The 24,662-nt window shown below is 29.0% G+C and overlaps 1 protein-coding gene across 2 annotated transcripts; it reads right to left on the bottom strand.

Moving 5' to 3' along the window:
• Nucleotides 1-66: 66 nt before the first annotated feature.
• LOC143232312 (pleckstrin homology domain-containing family B member 2-like) lies at nt 67-21,295 on the bottom strand. Of its 2 annotated transcripts, none has more exons than XM_076467575.1 (8): nt 21,101-21,295; nt 14,779-14,847; nt 11,161-11,306; nt 10,400-10,509; nt 8,905-8,944; nt 6,664-6,736; nt 6,115-6,189; nt 67-4,094 (listed from the first exon to the last, which is right to left on the bottom strand). In XM_076467575.1, the coding sequence occupies exons 2-8, from the start codon at nt 14,822-14,824 to the stop codon at nt 3,958-3,960; spliced, it is 627 nt and encodes a 208-aa protein (XP_076323690.1). In that variant the 5' UTR covers nt 14,825-14,847; nt 21,101-21,295; the 3' UTR covers nt 67-3,957. The 2 variants fall into 2 exon arrangements, with proteins under 2 accessions (XP_076323690.1, XP_076323691.1); XM_076467576.1 differs by lacking the exon at nt 21,101-21,295 and adding an exon at nt 20,755-21,016.
• Between the last annotated feature and the right edge of the window lie 3,367 nt (nt 21,296-24,662).

Here is a 24,662-nt window from a genome sequence, read left to right on the forward strand (position 1 = left end):
TTTTTGTAAAAGACCTTAGAGCACACAATCTAATGTACACAGAAAATAAGCTATAGAGTCTTTATAGAACTGTAGTGGATTTTATTTTGTAGGAGATAGAGTACACAAACTGTTAATACAGACAAACAATCCTACCATTCTAACAAATGTTTATTTTTTATAATCTTCAATAAATAAATACATAAATAAAAACAAATTTTTTAGTTGAAAATAAATATTACCCTTGTTCAGCTAACTGGACATGCTACAACTGGCCACATTCATATACTAGAGAAACTAGAATTCTACTTCCTATGCATTATTCAGTACCTGAAATACAGTTTCTAAAGTGGTAACAACTGAACAATACTTTCTCATATGCATGTAATTAAAGGGATTTATAATTTTATAAACAAGATAAAACCTACTTTTCCCAGTCATAAACATATTTGTCAAATAGTATTACATTCAAGGTACAAAAACTTAAACCTGATATGCAAATACTAATTAAAATGTTCACTTAAAGTAGATTCCCTAATGAAATGATTTGCATACTACTTCATGCTTGGCAAAAGTAAATAAAATAGCTTGAAATATTTTTAATGAAACTTTTTCTTTTACATAAAAGTGAATGAATACATACCACCTTTCTGATGACATTCAAGATCTTTCCACTAGAAGACTTCTGTTACTTTCAAGTATCATAAATTGACTTAAAAGTAATTAACATTCTTCCTTTAATTAGTATTGTATCCTAAACCATCTAACATTGTGTCTTCAATGTGAATAAATTCAATTTTATAAACAGAATATTTAAATTTACACATGTAAGGTTTGTTTTCACAAGTGAATATTGATTTATGTTGTAGAAACGAATAATCATTTTGATCACACTTTCCAATACTCAGTGTAACATTTAAAACATTTGAGGCTATTTGACAGCTTAGACCTAGGGATGTACACTTTTTTAAAACATTGTAAAACATCTTAGGAATACTTTATAAATTTATATGAATCTTATGTGGTATATTTTGGGATCTCTTTCAGGTAAGAATGTTTTTCTCTTCACAAACTGTGACACAGAGAATGTCTTGAAAGTTTTTTTATAAATTCAGAGACATTAAAGTAATATTTTTTGTTAATTAAACAACTAAACAAAAGTGCACATCCCATAAAATAGTTACATAAGTCATTTATAATTATATTGTAAATATTTAAGATAAAAATTTAAGGTAATAAGCAACAGTACATGACCAATACACACAAACAACAACTGCTTCTTTACTATAAAGTCTGTGTTTGCTTTTTCTATAGCTCTACACTTCCAGAGTGAAAATAATATCAATCCTTTTACAGTTACACAATGATAACATTTATAATACAAGTATTGTTAGTATGGAATAAAAAATCGGCTACATTTCAACTCAAACCACGAAAATTCTATAAATTAGGCTATGCTCAATGCCTAGTAACAAATGTGTTAAGTTTTATAACTTTTATTTCAAACAAAAATGAATAACCATAAATTCAGATAAATTGTTTGTTAAAACTACAGAATACCTGGAATATTCACAAATATACAGAGCTTAATAGATTTAAAACACCTGTAATTTAGTCTGAAAGTCCAAAACCATTATCAGTACTGAGAATTTACACAGTTTTGGATATTCAAGATAATATTCTAGTAATAACTGTAAAATGTAATTCACTGATCTACTTCAGAATTACATGAACTAAACTTTAAATTGAAGATGTGAATTTTGTAAAAATTATTATTCAAGACTAAAAATGTGTAACAACTTTCAAGATAGTACAAGAAAATGTCAAATACTAATATATTTATATATTATTTATATTTCTAACAAGTCCATGACTACCTGGCATTGTAAAGTAAAAGCCACAAGCAACAATGACATGTTATCCAAACTAAATCAATTTAAGCTAAAGCAGTGTGTAGGATGAATCAATTTACAAATTATAATAGCATACTAGCTAACAAACTTTACTAAAAATGTTACATGCCTTGTCCTCTTTTTTTTTTTTTTTAACTTGATGTAAGATATGACTGAAAGCTAATATAGTTATTTTCCTTTGGATCTGTAAACTAAGTAATTTCATTTTCAGTTTATATTGAACAATGATATTATAGTAAACTAGATGAAGTTACTACCTGCTCAGCTTATTTGATGCTATTTCTAATAAAATATCATTTAATTATTTAAATAATAATGTTACATTAAACAGAATTTAAGTAAACTAACCAAGGAAATAACACAATCTTTTACTTTCCAAGGTATTCACGTACCGGAAATAAAACAGTTTAACAATTATTAAGAGTAAGTGTGATTTTCATGAAATACTGCTTATCTAGTATAAATACATGACTCACCTAGTCTTTACTTACCCTGTATCATAAAGGTTCACCTGAGTTAATCATTTTTTTAATTACATCTACATAAGTTTTTCATGTCTTAACATTTCACCTGTAAGTTATTTTAAATAATACAATAATTCTCTCAGAACTTGCCAATTAACAATGTTTAAACAACAACTATGGTACTGTCATTCATATTTGGTTCAGATGTTTCAGTCCTTACTTCCCCAGTATACATTGACAACACTAAGGTCACTCAATTTGTCCACCCATTAAACTCAATTTTTATTGTATTTCTTGAATGAGAACAATTAGCAAATTAAAAATCAAAATAATGATATATATATATATCTACATATACACACACACACACATTCATAAACTTGTAGCAATGATGAAATTATTATGACAATTCAGTCAGTTTTAGCAAATTAATAACATTTTCAAATAATGAACTACAAGTATTCAAATAAAACTGAAACCTAGGATATTCCAATCTAACATAAAATACACTTCTTCTAAAAAAAAAGTATTATATAACTAGCAGGCCTTTCAGTGGGCCACTGCAAAGATAGTTTCTCAAGGTTCCTTTTTCTTAAAATATATAGTAACACTAGTTTCACAAGCCTAAATATAGATCAACCATTTGTTTGACAAATAAATAAATTTTGTACAATCATCTGCAAATTGTTTATAAAGAAATATGTTACTTTATGTTTGATGTCAAATTTTACCATGCAAGTTTCAATGATAATAAAGTCCAAATTATTCCCCCAAACATCACATATGCTGCAAAATTGTTACATTTCCACAGATCTGTATCTTAAAGTACTGTTTTTAGTTATAAATATAGGTTTACTTTTGAATTTATAGACTTGTAAAGGCTTTTATAGGTTTCACTGGGAAACCTACACTGTTCAAAATATATTTTATTTCTTAAACTGAGATAATTTTTTTGAAATGAAACTAGTTACATAATTTTAGATTAAGTAACAGTACCAGTTATTATCACACACTAATATAATGGACAAGTACTACACTTCATTCAAGCCTTTTTTCATTACACTACTTATACATTTTACTTATGTAAATGATACTTTAAAAGAATTGCTAATAAATGTATACAAAGTTACTTAAATACTTTACAAATAAGATTTAAAGAAATAATACGACCTTCTATATAAAGTTGATCATTTACTATGCCATGTACAAAACATTTTTTTAGTTTTTATGAAAGCATTTATAGTAAATTTAGTTGAATTTTTACAGTAATTTAGATTTCACTTGATACTGAAATAAGTTGTATCCCACTTAAAGTCAGATACATAATTTAACAATATACCATATGAGTATAACTAAAAGGTTACAGCAAATACACCTCACTTTAACCTCCTCCTAAACAAAAAAACAAACTCAAACACAGTGAGCTTTGACCATTTTTATACAAAAGATAAAATTAAGAAATCCAGTTTCTCTTGAGGCAGGTGCCTATAGATATATATTCTGTACAACTGCTGAGAACTTTAGTCAAGAGGATAAGATACCTCAGTGCTTCTGTGTAAAACCCATGAACAGGAACAGAAGTTGTTCAGCTGAAAGAAGGTTTACCACCATAAAACAGGTCCCCACATCATAGTGCCAAGAGCTGTACCAGCTAACATTCCCATAGCCATATCTGTCCCATCAGGTCGATAATAACGCTGAGGCTGATACACAAGTGGATTCTGGACTTGTGGAGATCCTGTAGAAATGTTTTAGTAACAGATTTTCATTCTTAAACAGTTCTAGTAATGAAACTCTTATAAAAAAAATTTTTTTTTGAGAAAATTACATCAAAAGAACTTACCACTGCTTGATGTAGGGTAGTATTTTTACTATAACAAAATTAAAAGCTAAAATGACAACAAATAACAATTTAGATTAATAATAAAAAAGGCTTTTATTAAACTTTTCAATATGAGAAATTCTCATAAGAATAATACAATAATAATTTTAGCAGTTTTAACAAACAAAAAACATATAGCAATCATACTAAAAACTTCATTATTTTTCCAACAGATTTTCACTAAAGTTAAAAACATACCAATTGGGATGTTCACTGTATACATAACATGTTTTTAACCTTTTATTTTATTATTTTTCAAACATCAAATTACTGTTGATAAAAAAATTGAAAATACTTTCTATGTAAACATTTTTTACTATCCTTGTAATTTCAGGACAGTGGCATTACCCTCATATTAGAAAATATATGCATCTCTGAGATTATTTTTAATTTTTATAATTACAGTTGCTATCTCAGTTTGAAATATTAAATTTTTAAAAATTCCTAGGTGACGAAACCTATTTCCAATTTTGTTTTCTGTGTTTTGTTTTTATTAAATATATGTTCAGTTACTCATAAAATGGGAAGGTCTCATAAAATGTGTCTTTGGGAATTTTCCACTGGCTAGTTTTAATTAAGAAAATGTATATTTGAATTTACTGTGTTTTCGTTTACCTCTTGTCACTCTCAGTTAATTTTTAAAATAATATGTTCAGTTTCTCAAACATAATTCCATACTAAGAAGCAAATTATTTTTTTAATACTTTAGCCAAATATTCCAACAATGACAACAAAATTTACAAAATACAGATTAAATATAGAGTAGCTCTGCTACTATGGGTGGGTGGGTGGATTCTACCCTGCTTGTATTCTCCAGAGTAGCCATAAAGTCATTATACTGTAACTTTTTAAAATTGTAAACTTAATTTTATAAAATTTTGCAAATTATTAGTAAACCCAACAAAAAATTTGAATATAAAGTGTAAGAGTTCTTAATTTTTTTTAATTAATTACTTGTTCGTGCATTTTTAATTTTTGAATGTTGACTACCCAACATGCAAAGCAATTTTCATTTTAATATTAAAGATACTTTTATGCATCAGAAAATTGATTTCACATGCAAAAAATCTTTATAACCTCTTAATATCCTCCAATTAATTATCAAACGTTTTGCTTGGAAAAACTTAATATTTGATTTATTTTCACTATTGTATCTTTGTACAGGTTTGGTCAATTCAACCAACCTTGTAACCATCATAAAAAATAGGAACTAAATATAAGTTATGCATTTTTGTTCTATAATTACTAAAGTTATAACATGAAATTACAAATGTAATAAACATTTATTATTACCAAATTCCTTTTATCCTTTATACAGTCAAAAGAGTCAAAATCTTGTGTAAGAACGTTTGTACCATGTTTTCTATTTCCTGGCTTAGAATTCAGTGAAAAGGCTCAAGAGTGTTAAAGTTTCTTTCAAAGTACATACATACTTTCTTTCAAGATAACATTTCATTTTTCTGTGCAGTTTTCACTAAAAATGTGGTAAAGAATTATTTTGAGCCTAATGAAACAAGTGAAGAGTAGGGACATTTTAGAGGTATACATAAATTTGTTTCAGTTAAATTCTATAATTTTCATTAATCATTCAACAATGGTTTCCTGTCATCTTGACATATTTCTATAATTGTACAATTATAAACATTTAAAGTCTGATTTGCAAATACATAAAATAACAGAAGTTATTCAAAATTATAAAAAAGAAGGAGCTAAATATATAATTGATAAATGTTTAGCAGCCAAAGAAAGAAAGAACTTTTTAATTATCAATACAATGATGAATTTCCATTACTAAATACAGAAATAATTTTGTACATGTACTAAAACAGGAACAATTCCTATCTCACTGAGTTATATTACATATTAAATAACTTACCATATGCAGAAAGGTAAGGATAATATGGTGTTTGAGGATAAGGGTATGGTTGAACATAAGTCAGAGAACTGTCTCCTGAAAGTATAAAATTTGATAAGTATTTTGATATCAAACTGTCAAAAAATAAGCAATATTACATTTAGTCAACACAGCAGTGACTTTTTAGAGGTAAGTTTAAAATACTATAAGATAAAATTTGACAATATATACCAGTTTAACAATAACAGCCCACCAATTAACCTTTGGACTGCCGAGTTGTTTTTTTTTTCTTTTTTAATATCATGCACTACCAGTGGGTTCCATATATTATCATATGAGGGAAGTGGATGCTCATCAAAATATGTACTTATTAAGCTTTAATTTACCATGTAAAAAACTACAACTATTTTATTTACATACTGTTGGTGAACTCCCACTCTTTACAAAAAAAAACGCAACTATTTGTCATTTTTTTTAATGACAAGATTATTAGAAGAAATAGACACAAAACGAAGAAATGCTGAGAGAAAAAACAACCATAAAAAATAGTTACCAGTTAAGTCTACTTACCAGTGTATGCAGGAAGGTAACCAGGGGAGTACGGTAGATACGGAGGAGGTTGTCCACAAGTTCTTGGTTGAATCTGCAGTTAAAGTGAAACACATCACAAACTACACAACAGATTAAAATCTAATAATATTTTTCTCAAAATACAAGTTTTCTAAAATTTTCATTATTTTTTTACATTTCTGTAGATTTTTTACTAAAAACCCTTGAAAGTTAAGCTCAATTCATTTTAAGAGTATTAAACCTTTTTAAGATTAAATTTTTAATTCCATTGTATTTGTTTTTATGCTTTTAACAAATATTCTTAAATAAAATTCAAAAGCTTACGTCTTCTACTATTGTATATAGTAATTTTTTTATTTAGCAACTTTTATAACTGTAAAAGGAAAAAGAAATAAGACATTTATTTTCAGTAATGAAAGTATATTAGATTTTGTTAGTTTTTTTTTTTTTATAAGGAAAGTTGTTACTGCTTTAAGGAAGACAATTCTGAACTTATGTTTTGACTATTAAAATATTATTTCTGTTTCTTGTTTTATCATCTGATAGCTCTGATTGCATATAAAAGTCAAACAAAAGCAGAATATCTTAAAAAATATTGTTAGTCCATTCCCACTAACTCCTGTACATTTTCCAGACATTCATTCTGAGCACTCAACATGATTTACAGATAAGTATGACAGTTTACTTTTTTCTTTGAGTTAAGTCAATCAATAAAAACTATACATCCAAAACTTTTGATGTATGACTTGAGATCGTGTAATAGTGCAATTTCATCTGTAGTGCATTCATAGTGTAGAAAAAAAAAGGATCAGCCTGTAGAGCATTTATACTTTTTTATATTTACACCAATGACAGATAATGAAATAGTTAATGAACTGCTTAAATTTCTTGAAAATATTTAATGTCTTGGGTATCTCTGGCTGTGAGGAGAAGGATGCTGCCTTACCTAAAGATTTAAATTATTCTAATTAATAGTGTGAATAACTGATAGGTAACTTTTAGCTATGATAAATGCAAAATAATGTATGTGGATTATCATAATTTAAGTCATACGTATAGTTTTGATGGAAGAAAAGGATCTTGATGTTTTGGCTGGTCAGTCTCTTATGACATCCAATCATTACACAGTTGCAGTTGATAGAGGATACAAGATTTTAGACTACTTACAGAAATACTTAATACAATTCTAAAGAGTTTATAATTTCAGTGTACAGGTCAGACCTCATTTGTATTATTGTGTTCAGTTCTGGGCTCCTTACTTTATAAAGAACATTGAATTGTTGAAAATGGCTCAGAGGATGATACTTGGGATGGAAAGACTGTCATAAAAAGACAGGTTAAGGTGTTCAAGATTACTAAGGGCAGTGATCTTACTCAGTGATGTTGAGAAAACCCACTTGTAGAGAAAAAATATATATGTAAAAACGGCTCGTTTGGGTTGAGAAAATATTTTACGTAGAGGACCGAACAACGTTTTGACCTTCTTCGGTCATTGTCAGGTTCACAAAAGGTTGAAACGTTGTTCGCTCCTCTACGTAAAATATTTTCTCAACCCAAACGAGCCGTTTTTACATATATAGTGATCTTACTGATGCATCATCTTTCTTTTGTACTTAAATCAAGAGAATAGCAGGATAATGGGACAAAAATATAAAAATAAGGCTTAGATCCACAATTATGGAATACAAATATATACAAGTTTGGTGATATTCCTTAATAGATCTAAACCTTATTTTGGTTTATTTTGAATGGTATAACTACTTACTCCACAAAGAAATTTTTGCAGAGTAAATATCATCTTTAGCTTAGACAGTTTTACTTTTCTAACAGAATAGTTGGCCTTTGTAATGAGTTATCTTCAGATTGGTGGATGCAGTAAATTTAAAGGAGTTCAAAGAAAAGGCTTGATAAATATTTAAATGATTAGTACTGGGTGTCAGTTTTGCTTTATTAAATGGACTGGATAGTTTCAATAAATCAGCAAACCCCTTATTATCTTTTAAAAGTTATGCTTTGTTATATTATGCTAGTTGTCCACAGATTTTGTAACAGCCATTTAAAACAGTTTACATTTGTATATCTCAATTTTAGGATAAGTTTTTCACTGTGAAAACAGTAAAACAATGTTTGAACATTGTGTGATATTTAGTAAGGTAAACACTAAATGCAGAGTTGGTATGAAAATGTCTAAAACAAAAATAGAGGCAATAATCATATATATTTAACAAAAACAAAACTTACACCAAACAACCGTGCTTGTTCCAAAGCTAGCTGCCAGGCCCTATTTATAATATATACAAAAAAAGGTTACTTACATTCTTATACAAGTTCTTTACACAAGTTTCCTTGCAAAAGCTTATTTAAAAAAAGCAATAAATATAACTGAAGATACTAAATTAGGTTGAAAAATAGAGGTAAATGATAAACATTACACTGTACATCAATGTTTAGCCTAATTTCCAGAACAGGCAGAATAGAGTAACATCAATATGTTAAAAAGAAGTGCTTTATAAGGAAACACATTAAACTGAATCAGATAAGCTTGCACTATTGCAGAAGTAACAGTATGTTACAAAAAAGTAACTTTTTTTGTATTCAATATGAAAATTAAATATACAGGGTATTCGGAAAGTCATTCTGCACTTATATATTTATTGACAAAACTGCACAATGACTTCCCAAACACCCTGTATATATGTAGATAGACAGAGAGAGAGACACACACATTAAAACACCACTATACTGTATTCAACTGCTTTTTCTTTTCTTTATTATTTTCTACTAGTTTTGTGACATGAAAAATTACTCCTCAGAACAATTACACAGACAACAAACAAATTTAATGGTTATCCAAGATTATCAGAAGTTCCTTTGAACAACCAAATGCTGTAAATTTAGTGACTGAGGACAATAAATTATTTCAGACTTAAAAAGCTCAATATACTGCCTTATCAAGCACTTCAGTTTTGAGCCAAGGAGGTTCAACAGAATACAAGCAATGTAAGAATGTTAACAATATTATTTATTTTTGTGCATGTATAGAATAGCTCTGCCAGCTTATTTACTTCATTACTAAGGCACATACTGCACACCATAAATCCAGACTGCCACAAAAACCTCCAGGAATACTACTTCTTGGCTACACATGCAGTACTACAAGACTCAACTCACAGCCTGCCTTTCAAAGTCCCTGTAATAGTGAGTGGAAAACCCCAAACATATGCACACCATGGAAAAAATCTCTACATCAGTAACATCCTTATTCAAATTGCAATAGTTGTGTGTATTAGTTAAACCACTTACAACTAACAATTAGTATGCTTACTATGTGATAAGTTTCCTTTAATAAAAATTGATGGTTCCACTTGAGGGATGAAAAAATTATCAGTGTCTTTCAGTTGAAATACACTGATTAGCTGCTGGAAGGACTGTGTCTGGTATTCAGATAAAACAAATATGTGGACTTTATAATTGCACAAAAAACTGTTTGTTCTGGCATGAAATAATTGCTAATGTAACAAATATGTTCAAAACTAATAAAAGCTTTATGCAATCTCTATCCTACAAGAAATGTATGCAATGTGCATGAAAATATAAATTTTATATAGCTTTAGACAGCCCTTGACTTTAAAAATGCTAAGAGATGTTCATGCAAAAACAGGTAAACTAACATTTTATTTGGAAATATATTTTTTTCTATTTTTACATAACTTATGACCATTCAACACTTTCTCACCTCATATCATCAAGTGATTCACCACAGAAAATCCATGTCTTTCCAGAGGATGCTACAACAGAAAATAGATATTGAACACCTCGTCCCTCTGGTGGCTGTACACCTTCAACCTAAAAAATAAAAATAATATGAAACTAATGAAAACAAAAACAGCTACAGTACATCAGTGATAAAATGAAAAGTTTTATATGATTTTGAATGTAATTTTCTTCTGACTTGTGAACCACATTTAGCAGCAAACACTTATTTACACAAAAGTAGATACAGTTACCTTGTCAGTGACAGAATAGTTACAGCTCCCCAAATAGCAGATAGGTAACTGCTGTATTATTATTGAAGAATTTTAATTTATTTTGCAATTTAAATCTTAAATGACATTTAAATTTTTATGATATTTTGAATGCATCTGATACTTGTGAGTTTAATTTCTTTTATTAGCTTACTAAAAAGAATTAGGACTAATTTAAGTCTAAGCTGAAAGAACCTTGTGGAATATTACTGGACTTACTGTATTGTGTTTAAATCAGTTTCTTATACAGTACTGGTTCAACTGATTTATAAGTTTTTCTTAGTTCTGATCTACATAATTACCTTACGTTTGATCAAATATTCTTGGTATATGAAAAGAAAATAATACACACGCATTTATTAAGTCCCATCATAATGATCATAAAATAATTAAACAACAAGATATGATAACCACTTAAATTAGAAGTTTGTTTGAAAGTATATATTTCAATAACATAAGACATTCAACTAACCTGTGAGCCTGTCTTTATAGCTAAACAATCAGTAGTCATTAGAATAATATCCTCAGCATTAGGGCTATGCTCATTTTCATAGTACTTTAGTTGTCCATCACGATACAGCTCAACCCAACTCCACTTCCATTTCTTAAGAATAGTTGCTAACACAAATGATATACATAGATAATGGTTAAGCACATATCTTTTTTTTTTTAACTTATATTCACAAATATACAAAACAAAAACAGATACTTTAAGGCCCTATCATGTAAAAAGATCCCATCACTCAGTTACACAGTAACAAGTAATGTTTTTTTACCTTTCTTAAGCAGCTATTTTGGTACTGAGCTGTATTTAAATCCAGGAAGTGTACATACCTGTCACAGCTGGTCATCTTATGAAATAAAAAACTTGTAATTCATAAACATGTAGACTGTATAATTAAAGAATTGAAAAAATGTATACAAGATGTAAAGCAAATTTCTTGTGAAATTTTCAGTAAATGCAAAAGGAAAATTTATAAAGTAAGAAATAATTATTACAGCAAGTTAGACTAATTAGCTGTTTGTTTTTCAGAGTATCTCAAACTAAAAATTAAATAATTATGAAGAATTACTCCCCAAAATTTAAACAATTTACATGAAAAACATTTGTCATGTTTAAATCATAATCATATAAATTGTATGTGCCTAACCAAAGAAGCAGGCACAAAATTCATTTACTAAAAAATATGAATTACAATATATAATATACACAAAATTCAAAAAGGTCATAAGGGAAAAAAAGCATGCTTGCCTCAAATTAAGTTAACCTTTGAGATTTATGAAATTTTTAAACAAATTTAATATTTTTATGAAATAATTATACAAGGCTTCTAAGATCATGAAATAAGTAAATATTGTGACTTAAGTAATTTTAATGCAAAACCTGTAAATTTCTTGAAAGATATTAAGCCTTTCATAAGGGGCTTGGTATAGTATACATGTGTTCATCTACACATTTTCACACACTAAGTACTTACATTATAACTTTTGATACAGCATGTTTATCATCACAAAACTGGGTAGCCTTTTACTAAATATTACAAGTTTTTTGTACACAGAAAAACAGATTTTTAATGAAATATTTTCACTAAAAATTTGTTTTTAAAAAATAGTATTTCATTACTAGTCTGATTGCAAAGTCATTTCATGTTATGATTAAGGAAATTATTCTTCATCCCCAAAATCTCAAATATTATTTGCATAATCTCTAAAACCTCCTAAAAACATTTCAAACATTTGTTTTCAGTAATACTTTATATTTTATGTTATTGTTTATACTTTATGTATGGTCTGTCAGTTAACCAACCTCATTACCATCATAAAAAATCAGGAAATATTTATAACATGAAAATACAAAATGTTTAGTCCAAGTTGCTTAGGTTTCATAACACTACATATTTGCACACACATATATATTATTATTATTATAATAATGACCTTCACTAAGTGATTTAGTGAATTAGCATTTTGTAATGTAGTCACATTTCATTTATTCAATTATTATGCATTATACATGTATATTAATTATTACTACTTGGAAATTTAGAACAATAAATTAAGACATAAAGCTAGAAGAGATAACTGTTTGCTATGACCTTTGAACTCAGTTGCTGCTGGACATAGGTTTCTGAGTATTAAAATTTCGCATGTGAAAAGTATCATACAAAAAATTGTAAATAACTATATGGATATCATAGAATTACACTATAACTTACTAAGCTTAGTAACTAAGATGTATTTAGATCTAAAAAAATATGTAACTTCAGTACAATCTACCTTCTTGAAATCTTGGTTTAAAATTACTGAGAAAATAAAGAGAGGGACATTTTGAGCTGTCAATTGGTTATTCACATCTCACATATTGAAGCAAGTGTATATAGGGGGACATTTCAAAAATGAAAAGAGGTGAACAGGGCCACTGTGTGTGATTCAGTACATAAGCCATATCTTGGCAAAATAAAATGATACAAGGTTCTTACATTATTTATAGCTCGGTAACATTGGTAATTTTAGTTCCTAATTTATACAAAACTATAGACTTAGTATTTTGACATCACATATATCTAATTTTAAACGATGCTGCATTCAACATACCATGCGACTCACTAAAATCTATATTTAAGTGTTCTTTTAATTTTTACTTTTGCATTAAGAAATTAACTTATATAGTATTAAAGTTTGAATTATAATCTACAATTTGATTCTAAACTTATTAACAAATTCATAAAATAGTAGTTCAATAAAATTTTGATTTCAAGTCAACAAACACAATGAAATGACCTGTGACCTGTTGAGAAAGGGTTAACCACGTAATGTTAGCTTTACAAAACAAACACGAATGGAAACTATATATATAATACAAACATTGTTCACAGTACTCATAAGGAAATAATAACAATTAATAAATTAGCCATTTTAGAACAAAAAATCAGAAATCTGAAATATATTCTACACTTAAGAAATAACAAAGTGTAGGCCCTGTAGGGGGGTACTCTGAGCTCCATGTCAGTTCTAGAGAAGTGAGGAAAATGCACTTATTTTTACTTTAATTTCACTTCTTTGCCAGTAATCAAAGGTTAGAGATTAAAGATAAATAGTTATTGAACATTATCAACAAATTCTAAAGTATGTATAACATACACAGAATAAATTGTCTTTGCAATGCTTGTCAAAAAAAACATTGATTAAATTTATAATTTTACATAGAGAAATGAGTCATTTTCAAATTCTGCAAATATTAGAGCACAAAATATTTGTACTAAATGTGAAATAACTGTTATTCTGTCTATAATTAAATTGTCTCCACTATTCATTGTATTTAGAGAGATATTAAACAGCTTTCAATGACCACCTGATTTAATAATAATATATATTCATCCAAAATATCTTAAGTTATTGCATTAATTTAAAAACATTTCTCTGTTCTGTTAACAGCTATTGTCATTTTATTTTGACATTAAAAAAAAAAGCTACCAGAACTTAGCAATAACTATTATGCATCATGACCTTTTCTTTCATCCTGTAGAAAAAAATTGAACATAATTACTTGTTGTCAAACCAAAATCAGAAAATAATGGGCAAAATACCAATGCAAATTTTAAAAGGGCAAAAATAACTGAAGACATGACAATGTGTACACAATTATTTTCTGTACAACTACACAGTAATGGCAAATCATTTTTCCAATCCAAATGATTCTAAATATTATTGACATAATATTGAAGATCTGAATCTTTAAAGCGAAAGTTAAATACGTGTTATGAAAATCAAATTCTAACCATCAGCAATTGTTCTTTATTCTATAAATATTCCAAGTTCACATCTTATATTCAACTAATATTGCTTTTATAAGGTGCGAAAAAATACTTGAGTAACGAGACCATGAGTTTGCCTACGCTACCCTATGTTAAAATTCAAACATCACAAATCTACCAAAAAATTTTTTTTGAAAAAAGAAATAAGACACTTTAGTGCATAGCCTTTATTTTTAACAAAATAAATATTATAATAAGACAGAAAACCTTCAAGAGATAAAACTAATGCTCATTATGTACACAATTGTATGTATGTAAAGAAAAACTATACTTACTTTGTCTCAACAGCCATCCACTTTTTGCAATCACAGAGTTATCCATATCTCCTACAAATACACATCAAACTGGAAGAAAAAAGGGTTGTGTGAAACAATAATGCTTAAATTCAGGTTCAGGTTTTCAGTAATCACAGAAAGAAAAACTGTACAATTTATTCAATCACTATGGTATGAATAAAAATCAAGCATACTGAACTACTTGCTCATGTAACCTTGTATGGTATTACAGATTTTACATTATTCCTACACATGATTCTAGTTGTAAGCTATTCTTCAGTTACACGTGTATCTAACTGGGTATAACATATTGATACCATATATGCTTAATTTCGTTTGACACAAGCTCTTGAATAAAAAAAAAACAACACACACACCAAATCACTTTAATAATACATATTTAAAATCAATACTAGCAAATAAGAATGAATACTTAATACATATATTTTACAATTACAAAAACTGTCACCATGTGTGTGTGTGTGTGTGTGTGTGTGCACATTTGTAGCCTAAAATTGTGTTACAAAATATTACCTTTAATATCTGGACATATTCCTATATCTTGTGGTCTATCACATCAATTTAAACTGAATGTTAATTAATGTAGAGTTTGCTCTCTCACAATAATGGCAACTCACAAGTATAGTAATCATAATAATAAACAGTTATCACACCATCAACAAGAAAATGTTTTTCATTATTGTACATTATGCTACAATACAACACACAATCACAAATTATTTCCACCAGTGAATTTCAAGCAAACTGGGTCTTCAAATATTAAATTTTATGGTCTCATTGTTAAACTTAATGTAGAGAAAGAGCAGTTTGACTAAACAGGAATAGAAGAACTTAGGTTCTTTCATCATATTAAAAATAAATTTTAGAACACAATATGAACTTCCATTTAATATAAAATGAATTGGGTATATCACCTTCAAAATTGTTTAGATAGATAATTTATAAGTCTTTGATACCACAAAAAAGATGAAATAATGTTTTACTAGTATGATATACCAAAACTGTAAATATTTGTGATAATCTTATTGTGAAAATATATCAATTACTCAAAATTATAGGAAACAGTAATCAAGTAACTCAAAATGACTAAAGAAGAGTACAATGATTTTTTTTTTAAATAAAAGGATAAGATAATTAGTTTGGCTACAAAAAAAATGCAAAGAGAAATGTCATAAAATATGGTTATATAACTTGTAGAATATGTGGCAAGAGCTACATGCAACTAAGAAATTCTATCCTCGTTGGAGAACTTTGGAATTAATTTTCACTAATTACTGCTATCTAAAAATAAACTTCCATCTCAGTTAACGTATTTTGTTTCTCAAATTATTATGTAAAACTATCAACTGCTATCCAGTTCAATCTGGAGCCTTTCATTTTTGTATTTTGTTTGTAAGATATCCTGCCTTTATATCAATCTAATTCCTTGCTACTTTTTAACTGTGAGCAGTTTTCTTTTGCTGTAGGACATATAACCCTAAACACAAAGATATAACTTGAGTTAAATGTTTCTTTTCAATTAAAATACAAAATAGTTAAAAATTACTATGATACTATCACGTTGTTGATATTTAATGTTGTTTCATCCTTATATCAGTACAATCATTTTCTGTACCTGCATATTGTACAGTCGGCCATATTTCATTTATCATTCCAAGTACTAGCTTAAACAAATTGCATTAATTATAACTGGTTTACTCAAAGATTCCCCTTTGTATTTGCTTAGAGATATTATTAATACACGGTAATTTCACATTAAAGTATAACTCTTTGTTTAAATTTTCATCACAATAATATTTCTGTTTTTAAAATATTTTACACTGTCCTATTAAACAAATACACCACTAATAAAGCTTGATGGAATTATATTTATAAAACAAATCAGTTACACCAAGAAGATGCAAATAATGCATTTGTATCAAAACATATCATTACATTTCAATTAATTTAATAAAAGCACAAAAGTATAATAAATTCAAATTAGATCTTTTGTGGATTTATTAATGAAATTTAACAGTTGTATGGAGAATAAACAAGAAATTAATATATTCCAATTAAGAAATAAGTGACAATAATTTTCACAATTTGTATACACTACAAGAACATTTTTCAACCTGGGGTCCACAGTAGTGTTGCACAACCAAAGAAAAAAAAAAAGGCACATAGCTTATAAGTACTATACAATTAACTCAACCATCCATATGTATCAATTAATGATATGAAAATAATCACTGAAATTAGTGTTTTTAATTATTCTAACTTTTCAAACAATAGAAATACTGTTACTATAATTTCTCATTGTTATTTTTGATTAACTCAAGGTTGTCCAACTTAATTAGTGTAACAAATCAGGTAATTATTAATTGTGTTATAAATAATAGGTACAGTACAAACATTAATCTGCATTTAATTTACATTGTGTTCTATATTCAAACATTTAAATAAAATAGAAAGTGATTATTATTAAAATAAACTAAATACAATCATACCAGTTTAATGTTCAATGAGATCATGGCTACCTCCATGTTTCAAACTCTTGCCTGAAGCAACACAAGTATTAAATCATGTATAACTTTGGAAAATGATGATGAAATGTTCATTCAGCAGTTTTTGATAAATATTTCATTTCCCATTCAGACTGGGATATTATCATCATGTGAATATCTAAAATCTGCAATTCTAACATAAATTATTATATTCATTGTATACTCAGGCTCTAAATAAGGAGTGCCATAATGTGTCACAAGATCAAAGGTCTATAAATGTTAATTTCATTGTGGCACGAAGGTGATACATATGAATAAATGCACAGTCCAAAGGAAAATAAAAAACTATTAAGAGACTTATAGTTAATGTGAAGAATAAAGCATACACAGGCTAAGGCTTATGAATACAAAATGGAGGAGATTTGCAAAGACTATTAAAAATGTATTTTTATGATGTAAAATTTTTTAAACTATCAGAAAAAATAACAAGTCCTACTCTTCACAATGAGAAACATTTTTATGATCCTAATCTACTTTTTGACTAAACTTTTAAGGCAAACACAAACCTTGAAGACTTAGATTTGAATCTACATAAATTATAATCTATTGGCATAACTTTTAACATTTTGAGACATCATGGTACCTACTGGCCCATCTTAACTGTTTCATCCTCTAAACTAAAACTATTAATTTTGTTTAAATCTTAAAGCCAGCCCTTGTCATTCATATACTTGTTTTTCTTAACCTCACTTAAATATTCTACCTCTACACCATATGAAAGCAACCCATTCCAAAAGACCACCAACCTGTTAGAAAAAATTAAACTTAAAGATAGTTCCTACCCTGTTAACATTTATATCTGTGCCTTTGTCCTATTATTCTCACTATTTAAAAAATGATGCATCAACACTATCAATTTCCTCTACAATCTTAAACAAACACATCAATCAGATACCCCCTAACTATTCTTTTTTTTTTTTCAAAAGAAAACAGTTTGAGAGATTTCAGCTTCTCCTCATATGAAAACCCTCTCCATCCCAGTCACCATGCTAGTAACCCTTCTCTGAATACTTTCCAACAGTTCAACGTCCTTCCTAACTAGTGACATGTACAAAAAAATTTAACCTCTTTAGACTAGTATTCAATATTTCTGTAGATACAACCTAAAATCCTACTTGCAAAAGAGGAGTTAGATTATTTAATTTCCAATTCTCTGGTACTTGCCTACCATCCAAGGATTAACAAAAAAAAATAAAAGTAACAAGAGGTGATATATCCAATTTATAACCTCCTTCAAAACCCTTAGCAAAATATTATCTGGCCTAGAAGCCTTATTTTTTAAACTTCCTACTTTTTTATTAACCAGCTCAGAATTTTCAGTTATGTCGTTTAGACATATTTGAATCTGAATAGGTAGATATCTCATGGTCTATTTGTTAGACCACTATTTTGCTTGCTAACAGTAATAAATAAAATATATTCTGATGAAATAAAAATGTATAGTTTGTCCAAAACATTCCAAGTTTTAGAATGTTGTCAAAATTATTTCAGAAAACCTAAATGTTCCAGATTTCATTTTTAATATTAAGCTGTAATTTCTTATGCTTGTTTTCAGTACTTTCAGCCACTAACAAAGGTGAAAGGTGAAATATTTTTTTAATCAAGTAAGGACATTATCACACAGCTTGGAATGATTTAGTATAGAATTTGTTGCTTCCTGTGAAGTTAGCTATAGGGCAGACTGCAGCATATGACTTGAAGTCACTGTTACATATATCAATCTATAGGATGTGATTTTGCACCAAAAAGTAACAGCAATACCAATACTGTTCACTGCCAGATTTTGATTTTCAAGTTATAAAGCATTTACTTAAATTAACAATAAAATTAATGTGAATGGCAGTGGCTCAGAATTTTATGGCAAATCCCTTTAAAAAAAAACAAAAAACAACTTGCTGATTAGAGAGGTTTCCATAGCAGCAATAACCTAAGTTAAAAATATCATTTTCACTTGATATTTCTTACTGGTATAATTCCCCCATCCAAAAAAAAAAGGGGATTCCTAGTTTAAAAACCTGAAAATCTGTGTTTTGGTCACCTTGGTAAAACATAAATTTTAATGATGAATATCACATTATAATATTGTTTGAAATTCATAAACAAATTATATGGAAAATATTTCAAAATTTCAGATTTAGGGTGAACTTTATTTACACAGTATTATCATAACTATACCAGCCTATACAATTGTTTTTAACCTGTAAAAAGTTCAAGTAAATTGCAAATAATAATACAAAACTTAATATATTAGGAAAACAGAGATTAGATTATGTTGAATGAAACTGTTTCTAGGTAGAAATTATATATGCATCAAAAGCATGTTCTCAGGATGACTGATGTAGGTATTAGCACTTTAATTAAAATAAATTACAGAACAATGTTTTGACCTTCTTAGGTCATTTCTCATATGTTATATAGAATTTTTGTCATGACTAACAGTAAAGAAATATTAACTATTCTCTACTTTTGTTTCCTTTTACAAAAATAATAACTAGATAGCCTATCATATTTTCTATACATTTTTAAAATCATCTAGATCAACCTGAAGATGACCTAAGGTCAAAATGTTGTTCTGTACTTTACTTTAATTAAAGTGCTAATACCCATACCAGCCATCTTGAAATAATGCATTTTCATTTCAAGTGGGTTTCTCATTATCACAGTATATATGCAACAGTTGTGTATCTACTGTTCTATAGGTTACATGCACAATAGTTGAACATGGCTATACTATAATTGCTCATATATTCTTAAGTATCTCTATTTACCTTAATATATGAAGGTTTCATGTCACAGAAGGCAAAAATAATAGTTCCAAGATTACAATGGTAGGCATAAATAAAACTCTCAACTTTTCCATGAGGTTTTCTTATCTTTGACAATCTCTTCTTTCTTATGCATTTCTCAAATTCTATATGGAATTTTTTTACATGACTAACAGTAAAGAAATATTAACTCTTCTCTATTTCTGCTTCATCTTACAAAAATAATAACTAAAGAGTGCATCATATTTTTTATGCATTTTTAAAATCACCTAGATTGAGTTTGGCCAGATAATGTCAACTAACATTATTACTAGTTAGGTTTGAGCACATGGGTCATCTTGATAAGTTGATATTACTAATGCTTAATATTCCAAAATCAGCAATTATATAATCAAGGCTATAATTTCTTTTAAGACAGATGTGAATTGTTTTCATTTCGCTATATACATGTTGCCCATATATGTCATATGTTACCTGACCTCTCATAAATTTTAAAGGTTCAGTTGTTGTAACTTCACACTAAAATAGCAGTGATGCATACTATAAATATGCAGTACAACTAACTACAAACTAGTAATATATAAAACTTTAAAACGAGTATATCATTAATATTATTGATTACCTGCAAGGTGCCATAAACTTACCTTTATACATTATTTTATTATGATTTGGCATAAGGCTTAATAATATATTTATGCAATTCGTAACCCTAATCCTAGAGTAAATATTATTACAAGTGGATTTACATATGAAAAGTTTCTGATCAGGAAACTGTTGGCAGGGTGCGTATAATTTACCTTTTACTGTAATATTTCATTTAAAATCTAAATAGTAATAATAAAAGTGTAGTTTTATGCCGAGGCAGAGCGTTTTCACTGTAAAGTATTCCGACTCAAATAGTCACTCAGGTATATATTCAGACTTATTTCTGTTACAATCCGAAGTTATATTCTTCACATTTACGTTCTACTATCATTTATAATTACATACCTGTAGATTCACTGCTAAATTAATAAAATATTGTTTCAATATCCAACTAACGTTAGTGTTTGGCCTACGTTATATAAATAAAGTCAATTGGTAACCAAGACCTTAAGGTCACTATTCAGAGCCATCTTTCATGCTTTACGTAAATAAAAGAGTATTTTTAATATTCAACAAATTAACGTCATACATGAACTAACTAACATAAAAATGTTTAAACGAAAGAGCCTGGGTTTTAAATAATTAAGAATGCATATATAAAATATAAATTAAAGATAATGAGCGGTATGTCTAATTTATTAAATGACTTTTAAGCTGAACTGAAATTTTTAGATTTTCTAAATTCGACAGACAATGACATCCAATTTACTCTAAATTATTCAAGTAAAAGAATTGTATAGATTATAAATTTTAACACTGCTTTAATGATCGATAATGACAATAATATGTAATCTAACTTTTATCACAAACTAGTTACAAAACATCTTTTTTTTTTCTTCAGTATCCCTCATTTCAAAACTTCCAAGAAAATTGCAATTACTTGAAAATTAAAAAGAAATTGATTGTAATTATAGTTCAAAAACACTAAACGCTCCGAACTAAAATCACTCCTTTAGAGTAATGAATATCCACCTTTCTACAATTTTCAAGAACTGAAAATTAACATTACACTTATAACATGAAAAACACAAATAAAACTAGAGGAAAGAAGACAATTTTCTAAAGATAACACAAAATATTACTTTTACGGTACATCTAACTAACAAAACTATCTCCAAGAAAATAAAAACTAATCAAGATATCCAACGTCGGGCACTCTATTCAACTTTCAAAACCAACTTTACAATACAAATTTCAGTACACTACCATTCAATATAATAAAACCAACTGTCTTTACAAAAATGTGGTTGCAGTTTAAAGATGTTTATTATATCTCCAATGTTGTTTACCAGCTTTCATACATCTACCATCATACATACATTGCAGAAACCAGTAGACCCCTACATACATGGATGAGAGAATACATTAACTCTCTTTATAAACAACAACATGAAATAAGCGCAGCTACAAATCATTGAAAGATGGTGGTTTGTTTGTTTGTTTGTTTTTGAATGTCGCACAAAGCTACTCGAGGACTATCTGTGCTAGCCGTCCCTAATTTAGCAGTGTAAGACTAGAGGGAAGGCAGCTAGTCATCACCACCCACCACCAACTCTTGGGCTACTCTTTTACCAACGAATAGTGGGATTGACCGTAAAATTATAACGCCCCAACGGCTGGGAGGGCGAGCATGTTTGGCGCGACTCGGGCGCGAACCCGCGACCCTCAGATTACGAAGCGCACGCCTTAACGCGCTAGGCCATGCCGGGCCTGAAAGATAGTGGATCGTCTATGACCATAATTTTCCGGCCTGCCTTACCAATGGGACGGAAGAGTCAATGAAACAATGACATATCAATTTAATGAAAAATGTCTTGAGCAGTTTTGGAGTGCAGTTTAGGATCTATATTACCAACAGGAGTTATTGTCAACAGATAGCAAGAGATCTTTGGAAGATTTTTGACCCCATGATTTTCAAAAGCTTGCAAAATATCAGGAGCTGTGCTAGATGAAATGGCAAACACTCAGTCAGAGGAAATATAGTTGCCATTTCTGAATAAAATGTCTACCAATCCACTTTTACATACTGGTTGTAAATCACAGTTCCAAACTAGATTAATAGTGATGTATTTCTTTCCTTTCAATGGTAAAATTCTGTGGATTCCTTTGATAAAGTGCCCGGCATAGCCAGGTGGTTAAGGTGCTCGCTCGTAATCTGAGGGTCGCGGGTTCGAATACTCGTCACACCAAACATGTGCGCCCTTTTAACCGTGAGGGCGTTATAATGTAACGGTCAATACCATTATTCGTTGGTAAAAAAGAAGCCCAAGAGTTGGTAATGGATGGGGATAATTAGCTGCCTCCCTTTTTGTCTTGCACTGCTAAATTAGAGACGGCTAGCGCAGATAGCCCTCGTGTAGCTTTGCGCGAGATTCATAAACAAACAATCTATCCTTTAATAAATGTTAAATTGGATGTACTGAAATAAAATGTATTTTGCTTGGGTCCTTGTAGTGTCATCTAGCGTTTTGTGAATGCTAGAACTGTTACTGTTACTGTTACATTCACAAGAGAAGAGTGATTCTTGTACAGATTTCTTATGGCTGTCTTTACTGGATGACCCATAGAACGTAATTTTTGGCGGCGAACATATTTATCTTCACTTATGTAGGATAAGGACTTACTTGTTGTGGACGGTTTTATAAAAGTGTTTTAATGCATATCTGATGTTCAAGGTAAGGGTAAGTAATATATTATTACGTGTTTATTGTCCTGCAATTTTGGTATTTAATATTGTATTAAGTTTAGTCGAATGAACATTCACTTGCTGTTTTCCTTCAAGTTGTTATACACGAGTCGCATATTCTGTAATGTTTGCAAACCGAAAACCGATACCACACCTGAATCATTCTCCACCTCATTTGTGTGACTTACTACTTCAGCCAGCAAGGTACCTGTTATAACGTTGTTCGTCGTGTCTCCTCTGTAATGGGCTTTAAATGATCTCATTCTACTGTACAGTACAGCCAGACACTTTTTTATGTTATAAGATTATTTTCAGTCAATTTTACAAACAACGACTCATTTATAAGCTTATGCGCTCATGCATGAGCTCTTGTGTGGAACTCCAGTGTTAAACCATTTCACATTGAGTTAAGCAGTTATATTTTGTTGCAATAGAAACACATCGAAAAACATTTAATACTCCATACATAAATGTCACGGATATTCTGATATCTGCCTCTACTCGTGGTGTGCCTTCATATTTTACTTTCTGAGGCTTTCGCAGTTCAATATTAGTGGATTTCAGAGTAAAAAACTTACGACATTTTACTCTCCAGTTACTTAATGTATCATGGATTCCATCGCATGTATTGAAGTTTTACATCATACCTTATATAGTAGGCAACGAAGTTCGTAAAATTCCTATAAGTTACGCGATAGTGATTTATAACCTGCATTCCTATCTGTCTTGTAGATTCACGTGAATGTCGCATTACTTCTGGTGCAGTACTTCGACAAATAATACATTTGTTTCCATACAAATGCGTCATTGTTCCTATCAGTGCAAACATGTCACCTACATTCATAACGTACTGTTTCTAAACTTTAAAATCAAGCATCTTGGACCATTAACGTCTAGAATAAACAACAAAATAAATAAAACATTTATACAAACGCAAAGAAGAGAGTTTATGTTGAATAGTGAGAGTTATTAAATTCCATATTTTTATATTTGTCTCTTTTTAAGTATCAGTATTATTATATTTCAAATACTTTCTTACATAAATACATTTAATTACTTACTACCGATTTAAATATTTATTCATTTTCGTATGAACTTGGACCACAAAATTAATTTTGACACATCTTGCCGTTTTCAAACTCCAGAAATGATGAACCATGGCCCCCCCCCCGCTAGTACAGCGGTAAGTCTACGGATTTACAACGCTAAAATCAGGGGTTC

Source organism: Tachypleus tridentatus, chromosome 11, assembly GCF_004210375.1.
Source record: "Tachypleus tridentatus isolate NWPU-2018 chromosome 11, ASM421037v1, whole genome shotgun sequence".
Lineage (NCBI taxonomy): Eukaryota > Metazoa > Arthropoda > Merostomata > Xiphosura > Limulidae > Tachypleus > Tachypleus tridentatus.